This window comes from Mandrillus leucophaeus, unplaced genomic scaffold (assembly GCF_000951045.1).
Source record: "Mandrillus leucophaeus isolate KB7577 unplaced genomic scaffold, Mleu.le_1.0 Scaffold182, whole genome shotgun sequence".
NCBI lineage: Eukaryota > Metazoa > Chordata > Mammalia > Primates > Cercopithecidae > Mandrillus > Mandrillus leucophaeus.
Window position 1 is genome coordinate 1,901,300 of NW_012101832.1, and position 12,112 is coordinate 1,913,411.

A 12,112-nucleotide genomic window follows, 5' to 3' on the forward strand; every position below is an offset into this window, starting at 1 on the left:
GGTTTCACCATGTTGGCCAGGCTGGTCTTGAACTCCTGACCTCAAGTGATCTGCCTGCCTCGGCCTCCCAAAGTGCTGGGATTACAGGCATGCGCCACTCTGCCCAGCCCAATCTTTTTTTTTTTTTTTGGAGACAGAGTCTCGCTCTGTCGCCCAGGCGGCTGGAGTGCAGTGGTGTGATCTCAGCTGACTGCAAACTCCGCGACCTGGGTTCAAGTGATTCTCATGCCTAAGTCTCCCGAGTAGCTGGGACTACAAGCATGCGCCACCACGTCCAGCTAATTTTTGTATTTTTAGTAGAGACGGGTTTTACCATGTTGGCCAGGCTGGTAAAAAAAAATCAATCTTTTGAGAGTAAGCTATTTATAAGCAAGAGTTCTTTAAAAAAGAAATATCACTGAATATACTCTAGTTGAACAGAAATATTTATTGAAGATCTACTATGTGGCTGGCAGTAGGAGACTTGATATCTCCAATGAGAAGCCTCTCCCAGGAGGAACTTTACAACTGTGTGCAAGAAGATCACAAATGCACACCCATCCCTCCATTGGTTCACCGAGGCCAACAGCAGAGGTGGGTGTACCAGTGGCAGCTGAGCCAAGTTACCTGCTGGCCATCTCAATGGCATCCTTATTGGGTGGGGGAATGAGGAAGCAGACTGATGGCACCATTGCCTCATTCCCTGTGGGGCTGATCACTTTCCATTTGGTCCGCTGAGAATTATCTTCTAGCACACATTCATCATTTTTGCAAATAGTAATCTGAAGAGATAAATTTACCAGTTATTGCTAATGGATAAAGCAACAACCCATTATTACCTGGTGCCTCATCCCAAAACTATCAAATCCTTAAGAAAAAAATCTGCTTAAGAAAATTTCTGCTATCACTTAGTGAGGGCTTCTTATTTTTGCCAAAAGATAATGGGTATAAATCTACAACACAGGAAAAACTGTGACACCAAATAAATCAAGGAAACAAATATGTATTAAATACATGTTACATGTCAAGTAACCCAGAATATGAAAGTTATAATAAGACTATAAAGGCTCAAGAGTGATCTCAGCACAAAAATCTACTAGAGTAAAAACTAATGGAGCGCGAATAATCAAAACATTGTTTTTATGATATTTCCTCTCCCCTCTTCCTATACCACCCAAACCCCTGAAAACGTTTAAGCATTTTGGAATTATCAAGTCTTTCTCTTGAGAGACAAGTGATCAAGATTATTATCCCTAACTTATAGGCAGAAATATCGAGATACACAAAAGTGCAGTCCCATTTTTAAATTTTTATTTTTTTTCCATTTTTTAATTAATTCATTCTTTTGTATAATATGTATTTCTTGAGCGTCTACTCTGTGCTAGGACACTGGAGATAAAGACAGTATAATTGGCCAGGCACAGCAGCTCACATCTATAATCCCAGCACTTCTGAAGGCTAAGGTAGGCAGGCCGCTTGAACCCAGGAGTTCAAGACCAGCCTAGGCAACATAGTAAAACCTCATCTCTACAAAAAATACAAAAATTAGCTGGGTATAGTAGTGCATGCCTGTAGTCCCAGCTACTCGGGAGGCTGAGGTGGGAGGATCACCTGAGCCCGAAGAGGTCAAGGCTGCAGTGAGCCATGATAGTGCCACTGCACTCCAGCCTGGGCACAGAGTGGGACACTATCACAAAACATAAATAAATAAATAAAAAGGTACAGTGGTAAGCAGACAAACATAGTCTGTATTTCCACATATTCTGGTGGTGTATGTAGTTATAATACTGTGTGACAAATGCAATTTACCAGGGAATAAAGGATATGACCCAGTCTTGGCTAGAGGGGTAAAGACAGATTACTCAAGAACTTAAAGCCACCTTAAGGAGTTTAGGCTTTTTCCCAAGAGCAATGAGTAATTATTATAAGATTTAAGCATAGGATTGTAATTTAAAGAAAAAAAAAAAGGCTAAGCGCGGTGGCTCATGCCTGTAATCCTAGCACTTTGGGAGGCTGAGGTGGGCAGATCACGAGGTCAGGAGATCAAGAACATCCTGGCTAACATGGTGAAACCCTGTCTCTACTAAAGATACAAAAAATTAGCTGGGAGTGATGGCATATGCCTGTAGTCCCAGCTATTTGGGAGGCTGAGGCAGGAGAATTGCTTGAACCCAGGGAGCGGAGGTTGCAGTGAGCTGAGATGGTGCCACTGCATTCCAGCCTGGGCCACAGAGCAAGATTCCATCTCAAAAAAAAAAAAAAAAAAAGGAACATGCTGGTGGTAGGATCCTTTGTGCACTAAATGGGGAGGCTGATACAATAATCCAAGTGAAATAAACTTATGCCTTTTATTTTTTCTGAGACAGGGTTTTACTCCTGTAACCCAGGCTGGGGTGCAAATGGCACAATCCTGGCTCACTGCAACCTCCGCTTCCTGGGCTCAAGCGATTCTTATAGAGACATAGTTTCACCATGTTGCCCAAGCTGGTCTCAAACTCCTGAGTTCAAGTGATCCACGCGCCTCGGCCTCCTAAAGCGCTGGAATTACAGGCATGAGCCACTGCACCCAGCTGCTTATGCTTTTAGGGAAATATTAGCAGGGACAGAAAAAGTATGTTTAAGGGATATTTACAAATTAGTACAAACTTGATGGTCCTATTAGCTGTGGAGGATAAGAGGGGTGGGCGAGTCAAGGATATCTCCCAGGTGCTACAAAGTACCATCTCTGTCAACACTTAGGCAACTGAGTAGATAATGATGCCAATCACTGAGGCAGGGAGCAGGTCAAGATTATAGGATTGAAGTTTTTAGTTTTTTTTTTTTTTAAATGATAGGAGAGATTTCAGCATGTTTAAATTTTAAAAACTTTGTAATTTGATCTTTCCTTATCATCATAACCCTAACTGAAGGCTTCCCTTCTTTCTTCCTTCCCTCTGTGTCCCAGAAGTACCCTTTCTACCTCCTCACCTCGATCTGCCGATAGTCACAGATGGCCTTAACAGAAATGGTGCTCTTTAACAAATGGTCTGGACTGCGTGGTTTTAGCTGAACAATGGTTTTTGATCTCCCGACAAGACTGGCAACGGAACTCTTGGACTGTATAAGCTGCTCCTTTTCATCCTACAAAATGAGAAGAAAAACAAAATGACATTAATGTTGCTACTCAGGGTGACTAAGTTAACAAAGAAAACTGAATACTCCACTCCCTCAGAGAATGTCATCTCTCAGTTAAGTAGGGATGGTTGGTGGAGCCATCTTAAAGACTTATACAAGGATAAAGAAAAAAGGAGAGAATGTTTCTGTCTTCTACCAAGTGCTTTTGCACTCAAACTTTGCAGCTTTCTCCCTGTGCCACTTTCTATGAACCATAAAGTCACATGCAAAAACCAAAATAAAAACAAATACTTCTAGCTTCCAAATACAGCTATATAGCTAATAAAAAATTTATCTAAACATGATTCAGAGAACATGAAAGTTAAAATCAGTAATAGGTATATTATTATTAGTCAGTTTCTCACTGGTAGAAACCAGTTCTTCCCTTTTTGCTTAGGAGAAGCTAGTTATACTTATTTAAATTTTAAAAAATAATTTTATCTCCCAAGCTCTACTCTAAATATTTTATTTTCCTAAATTGAGTCAAGCTTTCTTGAGAAAGATCTTAGCTCTTCAACCAACAATGCTGTTGGTGAAGGTATCATGACAAATGATTTAGGGTTTACCTCTCAGTATTTGCTGTGCTATATTCACATAAATTTGATTGGTTAGAAAGAAGTATCATGCAAAATTGAAACTCTCAAATCTCTGCAAATCCAATAATCTTAAAAACGAATAAACTTCTTGTTAACAAAATTGGTAGTAAACCATTACCAATTCCATTAAAGAGTAAAAGATAAACTTTATCCATTAACCCAGATGTTTCAAGCCCATTTTGAGGTGTAAAAGTCTCCCCAGAAGATGGCTTTCTTAGGATGGATGTAGATGCGATGAGAGTAAAGAGTTAATAATGTTAGGAAATGCCATTAAAGAACTAAGAATATGCAAGTAAAGAAAAAGAAATGCTTAAATAAACTACCTGTGCCTGTCCCCGGGAGCATGATTGGAAGAAATACAACTTTAACTTATTAGTTAAGAAAGAGGAATGGAATGTATCAGGGAGACAGCCACATTTCCATACTTGAGAGCTGGTCTACCCATTTCAGTTTCCTTGAAATAAGATGTCAATTTCTGTCTAACCCACAGCCAAACAGCTCAAGCTCCAGAGACCAAGTGCTCAGCGTGGTAAAAGTTCTGAAAAGAACCAGAAGCCAGGACAGATGCTCCCGAACCTGACGGACAAGCTGAGGAGCAGACCCAGGTGACTCCATGCCCCGATGACGCCGCCAACCCGATGACCCTGACCTGGAGAGGAGGGAACAGAGCAGCGACCCTCGAGAAGAGAAGATATGACAACCATTGCAGAGGAGTTACCCTACGACAGAAGGTACTCTGTGGGAGGGAGGAGATAATAGCCAAGGATTATATTCCTCCTTCATACTTGTAGTACCTCCGAGAGAGATATTTTAGAGACAACATCTGAAAAGTCAGGTTTTCATCCTTCATTCCAAATTAAATTAACAGACTATTTGCCCAGGTGAATGTAAAACCACTCATAGGTTTACAATACCTGAAAGTGTAAAAAAATAAAAATAAAAAACCCTTATATTCACAAATGCTCAAATCTTACCCACTAAAAAAAAATGAACTGTTTTGGGTTATTCTAGTTCTCTTATTTAGACTTTTCTATTGAAATGCGAGGTTCCCCTTGCTTCTCACAAAGGAAAAGTAAGTTCCTTATTACATATACATTTCTATCTTAATTTGAGATGTAGCTTGAGCCTTGTCTTGCCAACTCTGTGTAATATACATTCACTAAACACAAGTAGTCTTTCTGCTAATTACCAGCACTCCTGAAGAAATAATTCATTGGAGAAAATGAATATAAAATTGATTTGAACTAAATACTGAATATAAAACTATTTCTTAAAAATTAATATTGCTTCATAAATAACTGCACAAATATTACATTACATGTTTCTTTGAATTAAAATCAATTTTAATTATCATCCAAAAGAAAACTACCAAGGAGGAAAATTTTGACTTAGGTGTATTTCTTTGTTTTTGTTTTTGTTTTTTTTTTTTTAGTTCTTTTTTTGCACAAGAGAGTAACAAAGAATTTGATAAACTAATCCCCTTCAACCTTTTTTTCATGCTCAACACCTCATCCTTGGCTCCAACTATTACATTAAAACAGGAAAAATGCAAGGAAAGTATAAGGAGCTCAAAGTGGCTCAGAGGAGAAGACTAGGCCTTTACTTCAATAACATACCCAAAGAAATCTTATTAGCAACTTCTTTAAAAGAAAAGGAAAAAAGGAAAGAGACAGAACCACATCGATTAAACTCTATTTGAATGTAAGCCAAACTTTATTACAACAACGGCCCACTGCCCTGGAGCTTTCAAGGATATAAACAGCAGCAGCTGATATGGTTTACGCTCTTTCCCAGAAGTAATCATCCCCACTGAGACAACACCCACCATGGAGTCCTGGAGCAGGTCTTCAAGGCGGGATAAGCTGGTGTTGTGGTCACAGGAATATTTTCGTTTAATGGAATCTTGGAGGTTCCTCAAGAATGACTCCAGCTCTCGTGCATCACTGAAGAACTATGGGAATACAAAGGAAGGATGCCTTCTGCTCAAAACATCAGAACACCCGGAATGTTAACTGAGAAAGAACAATTTTACTACGCAGAGCTTAGCAAAGCTGATTACACCCTACTGGATTAGTGAGAGTTCATTACAAGGACCACTGACACATAAACTGAAGGGCTTAAAAAGCCATGCAGCAAAATATTAGTGTTGACTACCCCAAACCCTACCCTACAGAAAAGTTAGTTGTTTCACTCCCTCAGAAATCACTGCTCTTTCCTCTTGACTTCTGGCTAGGTACAGCATTTGGCTGTGGGGTGTATTTCATGAAAAACCTAAGGTTGAGTGATCAAATGTTTCAATTCATGTTATGAAATAATCAGGGAGACTATTTAATTTAGGGCAAAAGGCCGGGCATGGTGGCTCATGCCTGTAATCCCAGCTATTTGGGAGGCTGAGGTGGGCGGATCATGAGGTCAGGAGATCAAGGTCTTCTTGGCTAACATGGTGAAACCCCGTCTCTACTAAAAAAATAAAAATAAAAAAATTAGCTGGGCGTGGTGGCGGGCACCTGTAGTCACAGCTACTCAGGAGGCTAAGGCAGGAGAATGGCGTGAACCCGGGAGGCAGAGTTTGCAGTGAGCCGAGATTGCGCCACTGCACTCCAGCCTGGGCGACAGAGTGAGGCTCCGTCTCAAAAAAAAAAAAAAAATTAGGGCAAAAACAGAGATAATGGCTTATTTCCTCCTCCCACCTCACCTGAAAATAAGCAGTACTTTTTTTTTTTTTAAGACACTTGCTCTGTCACCCAGGCTGGAGTGCAGTGGTGTGATCTTGGCTCACGGCAACCTCCGCCTCCCAGGTTCAAGTATTTCTCTTGCTTCAGCTTCCCAAGTAGCTGGGACTACAGATGTGTGCTACCACACCCAGCTAATTTTTGTATTTTTAATAGAGAAGGGGTTTCACCATGTTGGCCAGGCTGGTCTTGAACTCCTGACCTTAAGTGATCTGCCCGCCTTGGCCTCCCAAAGTGCTAGGATTACAGGCATGAGTCACTGCGCCCAGCCAGCAGTACATTCTTTCATGTTCTGACAGATGGAAAAAAGAAAAAAAAGATCATGATATTTTACAGCTCCTCCCATCAAGAGGTGGAGTCTATTTCTCCTCAACTTGAAGTTAGGCATAGCCACACGTCTGGCTTTAACCAAAGGCACATTAATAAATGTGACAGAAGCAGGAAAAAAGGGCTTGTGCTCTAGGACTTGCTCTCTCTTTCTGCTTGTGAAACACAGCCACGTTGTGAAGAAAGCTGCTGGATGCTAGAGACACACGGCTTGGTGCTCCAGCACCTAGCCAACTCTTAGACATGAGCAATGCCATTTGGGACCAACCAGCCCCCAGCCTGTCTGCAGCCATGAGTAAGACAGGCAAGATAAGATGAACCACTTCGCAAAGCCCTGCCCAAAGTGCTCAGCTACTGAATCACGAGCTATCTAAATGACTATTGTTTTAAGCAACTAAATTTTAAGGTGGTGGTTTATACAGCAAACGCACACTAATGCAGATGTGTTTGTAACCTCACCTTCAACATACATATGTACACACACACACAAACACAGAAATCCATCATACCTGAAAATAAGCAGTATTCTCTTTCACATGCTGCTCAACACACAAGCACAGCTGCTTCATCCACTGCAACTGGGACTGGACAGCAGCACTATAAGCCTGCAATAAACAAGCACACAGACAGAAGGGCATGAGTTTAACAGACTCAATATATATATGTGCAATACTATTTTCCAAGTACAACTCTGCTAATGATAGAGAAGCCAACAGAAAAGATGTGGAGATACTTGACTGGCATCTGCTCAATGCTTCCCATGTGTAAGAAGTGTTCCTTTAATCCAAAATGGTTTTGTTAGAGGGGGTTACATAGAAAAGGCCTCTTCCACACTCAGTTGTAAGTAAATGATCCAGGCAGCAAAACCCAGGCATAAATTCCTCCAGAATTCTTCCACTGTTTCTCTTCTTTTGGCAAAGGCACCACATCAACAAGAGTCAAGTCAGGATCTGTCTGGACAGTTACTTGAAGAAATACGGTCCAAGTCCGCTTTTCCTCCGAAAGCTGGGAGCCAATGTACCTTCTATCGTTTCTCTCAGTAGTCTCCTTAGACTAACAGAAATGTTTGCAGGCTTTTGAGGCATACAGGAACAGTCAGGAATGAAAACAGAGAAGACCCAAGACAAATGATCCCTGACACTTCCTCCAAGTCTTTCAGTTGAACAAAGTCTCTAATTTGAACACTTTTATAACAACAACCTCTCAGCATTTGACCTCCACATATTTTCGAGTCACACACCTCCACTGTCTGCTTGGCTGGGTGGTTCTCAAGTGAAAGTAGTTCTGCTGTATCTTGTAGAGAACGAAACACATCCTGTTTCTCCTCCAGTTCCATTGTCAACTCCTGAAAATTGAATTCAATTTTACAGAATAAGTGCTCTTGGCAGTGGGTAGTGGCTAGCATAAATAAAAGCTGTGTTTTTTTTTTTTTTTTTTTTTGAGACAGAGTCTTGCTCTGTCTCCCAGGCTGGAGTGCAGTGGCGCAATCTTGGCTCACTGCAAGCTCCGCCTCCCGGGTTCACGCCATTCTCCTGCCTCAGCCTCCCAAGTAGCTGGGACTACAGTTGCCCACCACCACGCCTGGCTGATTTTTTGTATTTTTAGTAGAGACAGGGTTTCACCATGTTAGCCAGGATGGTTTCGATCTCCTGACCTCGTGATCTGCCCGACTCGGCCTCCCAAAGTGCTGGATTACAGTTGTGAGCCACCACGCCCAGCCTTCCCTCCCCTATTTTAAAGGAACCTACAATATAGAATTGGTGGCAAAATGAGATGTATAAACAGTGCATGCCAGAGGATTGCAGAGAAGGGCACAAACACTAGAATTACTGGAAAATATTCACAAAAGACATGGGACCTGACCCAGATGTGAGTAAAATGCGGGAACACAGAATGAGCATTGGACCACAGAAAGGAGATAACTTGTCTGGAGTGGACAGTTCCTGCACATCAGCACCCACACCAGTACATGACACACCAGGACATGGGTATCAGTGACTGGCTGGCTTTGCTTAGAGTATTCAGCCTACAATGCTCTCCACTGACTAAATTCTATTAACTGCAGGACCCAAGTTAAATGCCAGCTCTTCTGTGAAGCTGGATACTGATCCTTACTATGCTTTCACAGCACTTTCTTTATATCTCTGTTATAGCCTAATTTCAGTTCTCACATAGCCTGTTTATTGTATTATAGTATGCATTCTTCTTCTAAAGTATCTAAAGTGCATGTTAAAAACAAAAACAAGAAACTCCCTATTTGCATAATTTACAAAATCTTTAAAAATCTTCTGAGTGTAAAAATACTAAAAGTAGCAAAAAATAATCCTAACTTGTCTACATCTTTCAGTGAAAAGAATAAAAAGCAGTGTCCTATTGTCCAATGTTAAATTTCCCTTCCCATTTTACAAACAAAGAGATTGAAACAAAAAAGTTAATAAATGAATTAAGGAGAATTCAGAAATTTGTGGAAAGTCCAGAGTATATCCCAGTTAAATAATACTATACTAAATGCTTTGTCTAGGTTAGCTTATTAAATCTTAATCTTTTATACAACCCTTTGGGAATACGTGCTATTAGGGAAGGGGATAGCTTCGAAGTGGTGCTATTATCTCATTTTATGGAGGTCCAGAGAGATCAAATGACTTCCCAAGGTTATAGAGCTAGTTAGTGGAAGAATAAGAATTTGAACTTAGGTAGTCCAAAGCCTATAATCTTAACCACAAAGCTGTATTGCTTCTGAAATGACTCAATTTACAGATTGCTGCTGTATTCACCCAAGACACTGCCATTCTAAATGCATTCTAGATAAATTAATTCTAAGGTTCTACTGTCCCTCTCTCCATTTACACTTCTCACATGCATGGATGCACTGAGTAGGGCCCCTATTTCTATCTAGCAGAATGCAACTCCAGCCACCCAAGCTTTCAGCAGACTAGCCCCTGTCTCCTTCTGCTGCTGTTAAATAAATATTACAGGCCTACTGCTGTGCTAGACTCACAGAGAAGTAATTTCTCTTGGCTGAGATATTGGAATTGTTGTCACTCCAGTCATATGCTAGTTCCTCCTCCTCCTTCTCATTCAACCAGATCAACTCAGCTGTAGCTCTGGAAACAAATTTATGTAGGCTCTGAAGGTGCCTCATCCGGAAGCTAGAAGTTTCCTAGACAAAGCAAGGATTATAAGGTTAGACTGCTAGCCTTTGTGTAGAAGATAGCACATTTGCATCAAAGTAGAGAATAACTCAGGAAATGAATTTGCTTTTAATCTCTGGATTTTTCCCCATGGATTCAAGTTTTGTACAAGTTTGATATAAGACTCCCAGAACTCTTGTCAATCCTAAGTAGAAGACAGAATTCATAAGGCCTTTGTGGTGCTCCCTGGATAAAGAATGGTCCTGGGCTGTCCTACTCTGGACACTCTTGATAAACAGGGATGAAAAACAACAGATCAGAGGGAAAGTCCCCTCTCTACAATCTCAAACTTTTAGTTTTGGTCTCTCAAAGTGCATATAGCCACAGGTTTGCTGAAGCACAATACCTAGGATAGGTTATATTTATTTAAAACTTTTAAGAACAGTAGCTTCTGACCCGTTAAGAAAACTGAGAAACTGTTATAATACATATGAATAAGTGCATAGTAAATGGCATAACCTAATAAGCAGAAAACCAAAACAGGGCCAAACCAGGAGATTTCTGAATTAGGTAAGAGAATTGATTGGGAGACACCAGACTCTGTATGAGCAGAACATAAGAGAATCGGCAGAAACTTACCTTCAATTTACAATACTGTGTCTCCAGCTTTCCAAGAGTTTCAGCATAGCTGGTACGGAAATTCTGGGACATCTTTCCCTGATTACAAAAGAACGAAATAAAAATACATTAGAGAAAGAGTAAGTAAACTATGTGTTATGGTTGCAACTATGCAAATATTATGTCTAGATAGAGATATGGATTGGTTGCTCTAAGAAAACAGAAGCTTGGACAACAAATTTCTGAGTCATATTTTATAGCTTGGAGCAGCACTAAGTGGGCAACAGTTGAGCAGGGTAATTACAAACAACAGACCTCACTATCCCGTGTTTCCAGCAATTCTGGTAGCTAGCTTCTAAGCAAAACCAATGCCTGATGATTCCCACTCAATTGTTTTTTTGAAGGGAAGAGTTGAAATATAAAATGGGAAGATAGAACAGAGACTGAAGGAGAGAGAAAACTGTGTCAATAGTTTCTCTATACCAGCTCTCAACTGCAGGCAGATGGGGAAGCAAAAAGTGCCTGAATTTATAGAGGCAGAGGGCTTGAGTTTGGATCTGCATCCACTACTTACTAATTCTGACCTCTCAGCTTCTAGTATCACTTTTCTTTTTAGTAAAAAGGGGTTAATAAAAATACTTTTCTCACAAGTTTATTTCAAAGATTAACAGAAACACTTCATGTGAAAAGGGAATTTGTCATAAACCACTCTTCATCATCATTATTCTCTTCCAGAGCACCCTCGTACTTCGATACAGCTTTATTGTGTGCACCGTCCTTTCATCCATTCCATCCACGTACCTCCCGTAATGTGGATTCTGAAGGCTACGCACCTCATACAACCTGGCCTCCTTGACACTTGAGCCCAGCTCTTCTACACTGGTATGGATGTGCTGCTGCGTTTCTAACTGCAACTCCACACTAGGCAGGTCATTGCCCCACTCTGCTCGTTCCAGTTTCATCTGAAAAAGAAAAAACATATACCACATAATTTACTGAATGGCTTGGTAGGAAAATGGTCAGAATCAACGTTTGGACAAGGAAGCAAGGGGTAGAGGACTGAGCAAAAGACATCTAGGCCATCTCCTTCAATCTACAGCCTCTTACAAAAAAATTACGCCATCATCACCGCTAAGGAGCAGGAGAGCAGAGCTCACCAATTATACAATAGAGCAGCTTTTCCTGCTGCATTATTAGTATACATTCCTAGAGCAATCAACCAGAAGGGAAAGGGAACTTCACAGGCTTAAAATGCTTAACTTTACACTTTAGGCATTTCTCTTTATGGAGTCTTTTCATTTCACAATCATAACTGATATAACAAAGAAGTATCTGAAAATATTTAGCTTCATTCATGACGTCAACTACTGGCCAATGGAAGATAATTTCAAAATAGTTTATTTTGGGATATTTTTATTTATTGCTACATAGGGAATATATTATGTGGACATAGGAAGAATTTAATATAAAACAAAAGGGTTAGAAAGATAAGGGCAATATCAAATTTGAACCACTATCATAGAACACATGTAAATAGGGCCCCTTGGAACTGCAGAATACAGTAGTCTTGCTTAAA

The 12,112-nt window shown here is 40.5% G+C and overlaps 1 protein-coding gene across 1 annotated transcript in view; it reads right to left on the reverse strand.

The window, feature by feature from the left end:
* Positions 1 to 12,112, reverse strand: part of MACF1 (microtubule-actin crosslinking factor 1) — a 459,246-nt gene that overhangs the window by 209,495 nt on the left and 237,639 nt on the right. Inside the window, exons 16-23 of the mRNA XM_011977683.1 lie at positions 11,370 to 11,498; positions 10,558 to 10,635; positions 9,786 to 9,947; positions 8,028 to 8,132; positions 7,297 to 7,392; positions 5,554 to 5,679; positions 2,947 to 3,099; positions 607 to 761 (exon numbers count right to left, since the gene is read on the reverse strand). Of these exons, the coding sequence (XP_011833073.1) occupies positions 607 to 761; positions 2,947 to 3,099; positions 5,554 to 5,679; positions 7,297 to 7,392; positions 8,028 to 8,132; positions 9,786 to 9,947; positions 10,558 to 10,635; positions 11,370 to 11,498 (1,004 nt within the window). The remainder of the gene's footprint in view (positions 1 to 606; positions 762 to 2,946; positions 3,100 to 5,553; positions 5,680 to 7,296; positions 7,393 to 8,027; positions 8,133 to 9,785; positions 9,948 to 10,557; positions 10,636 to 11,369; positions 11,499 to 12,112) is intronic.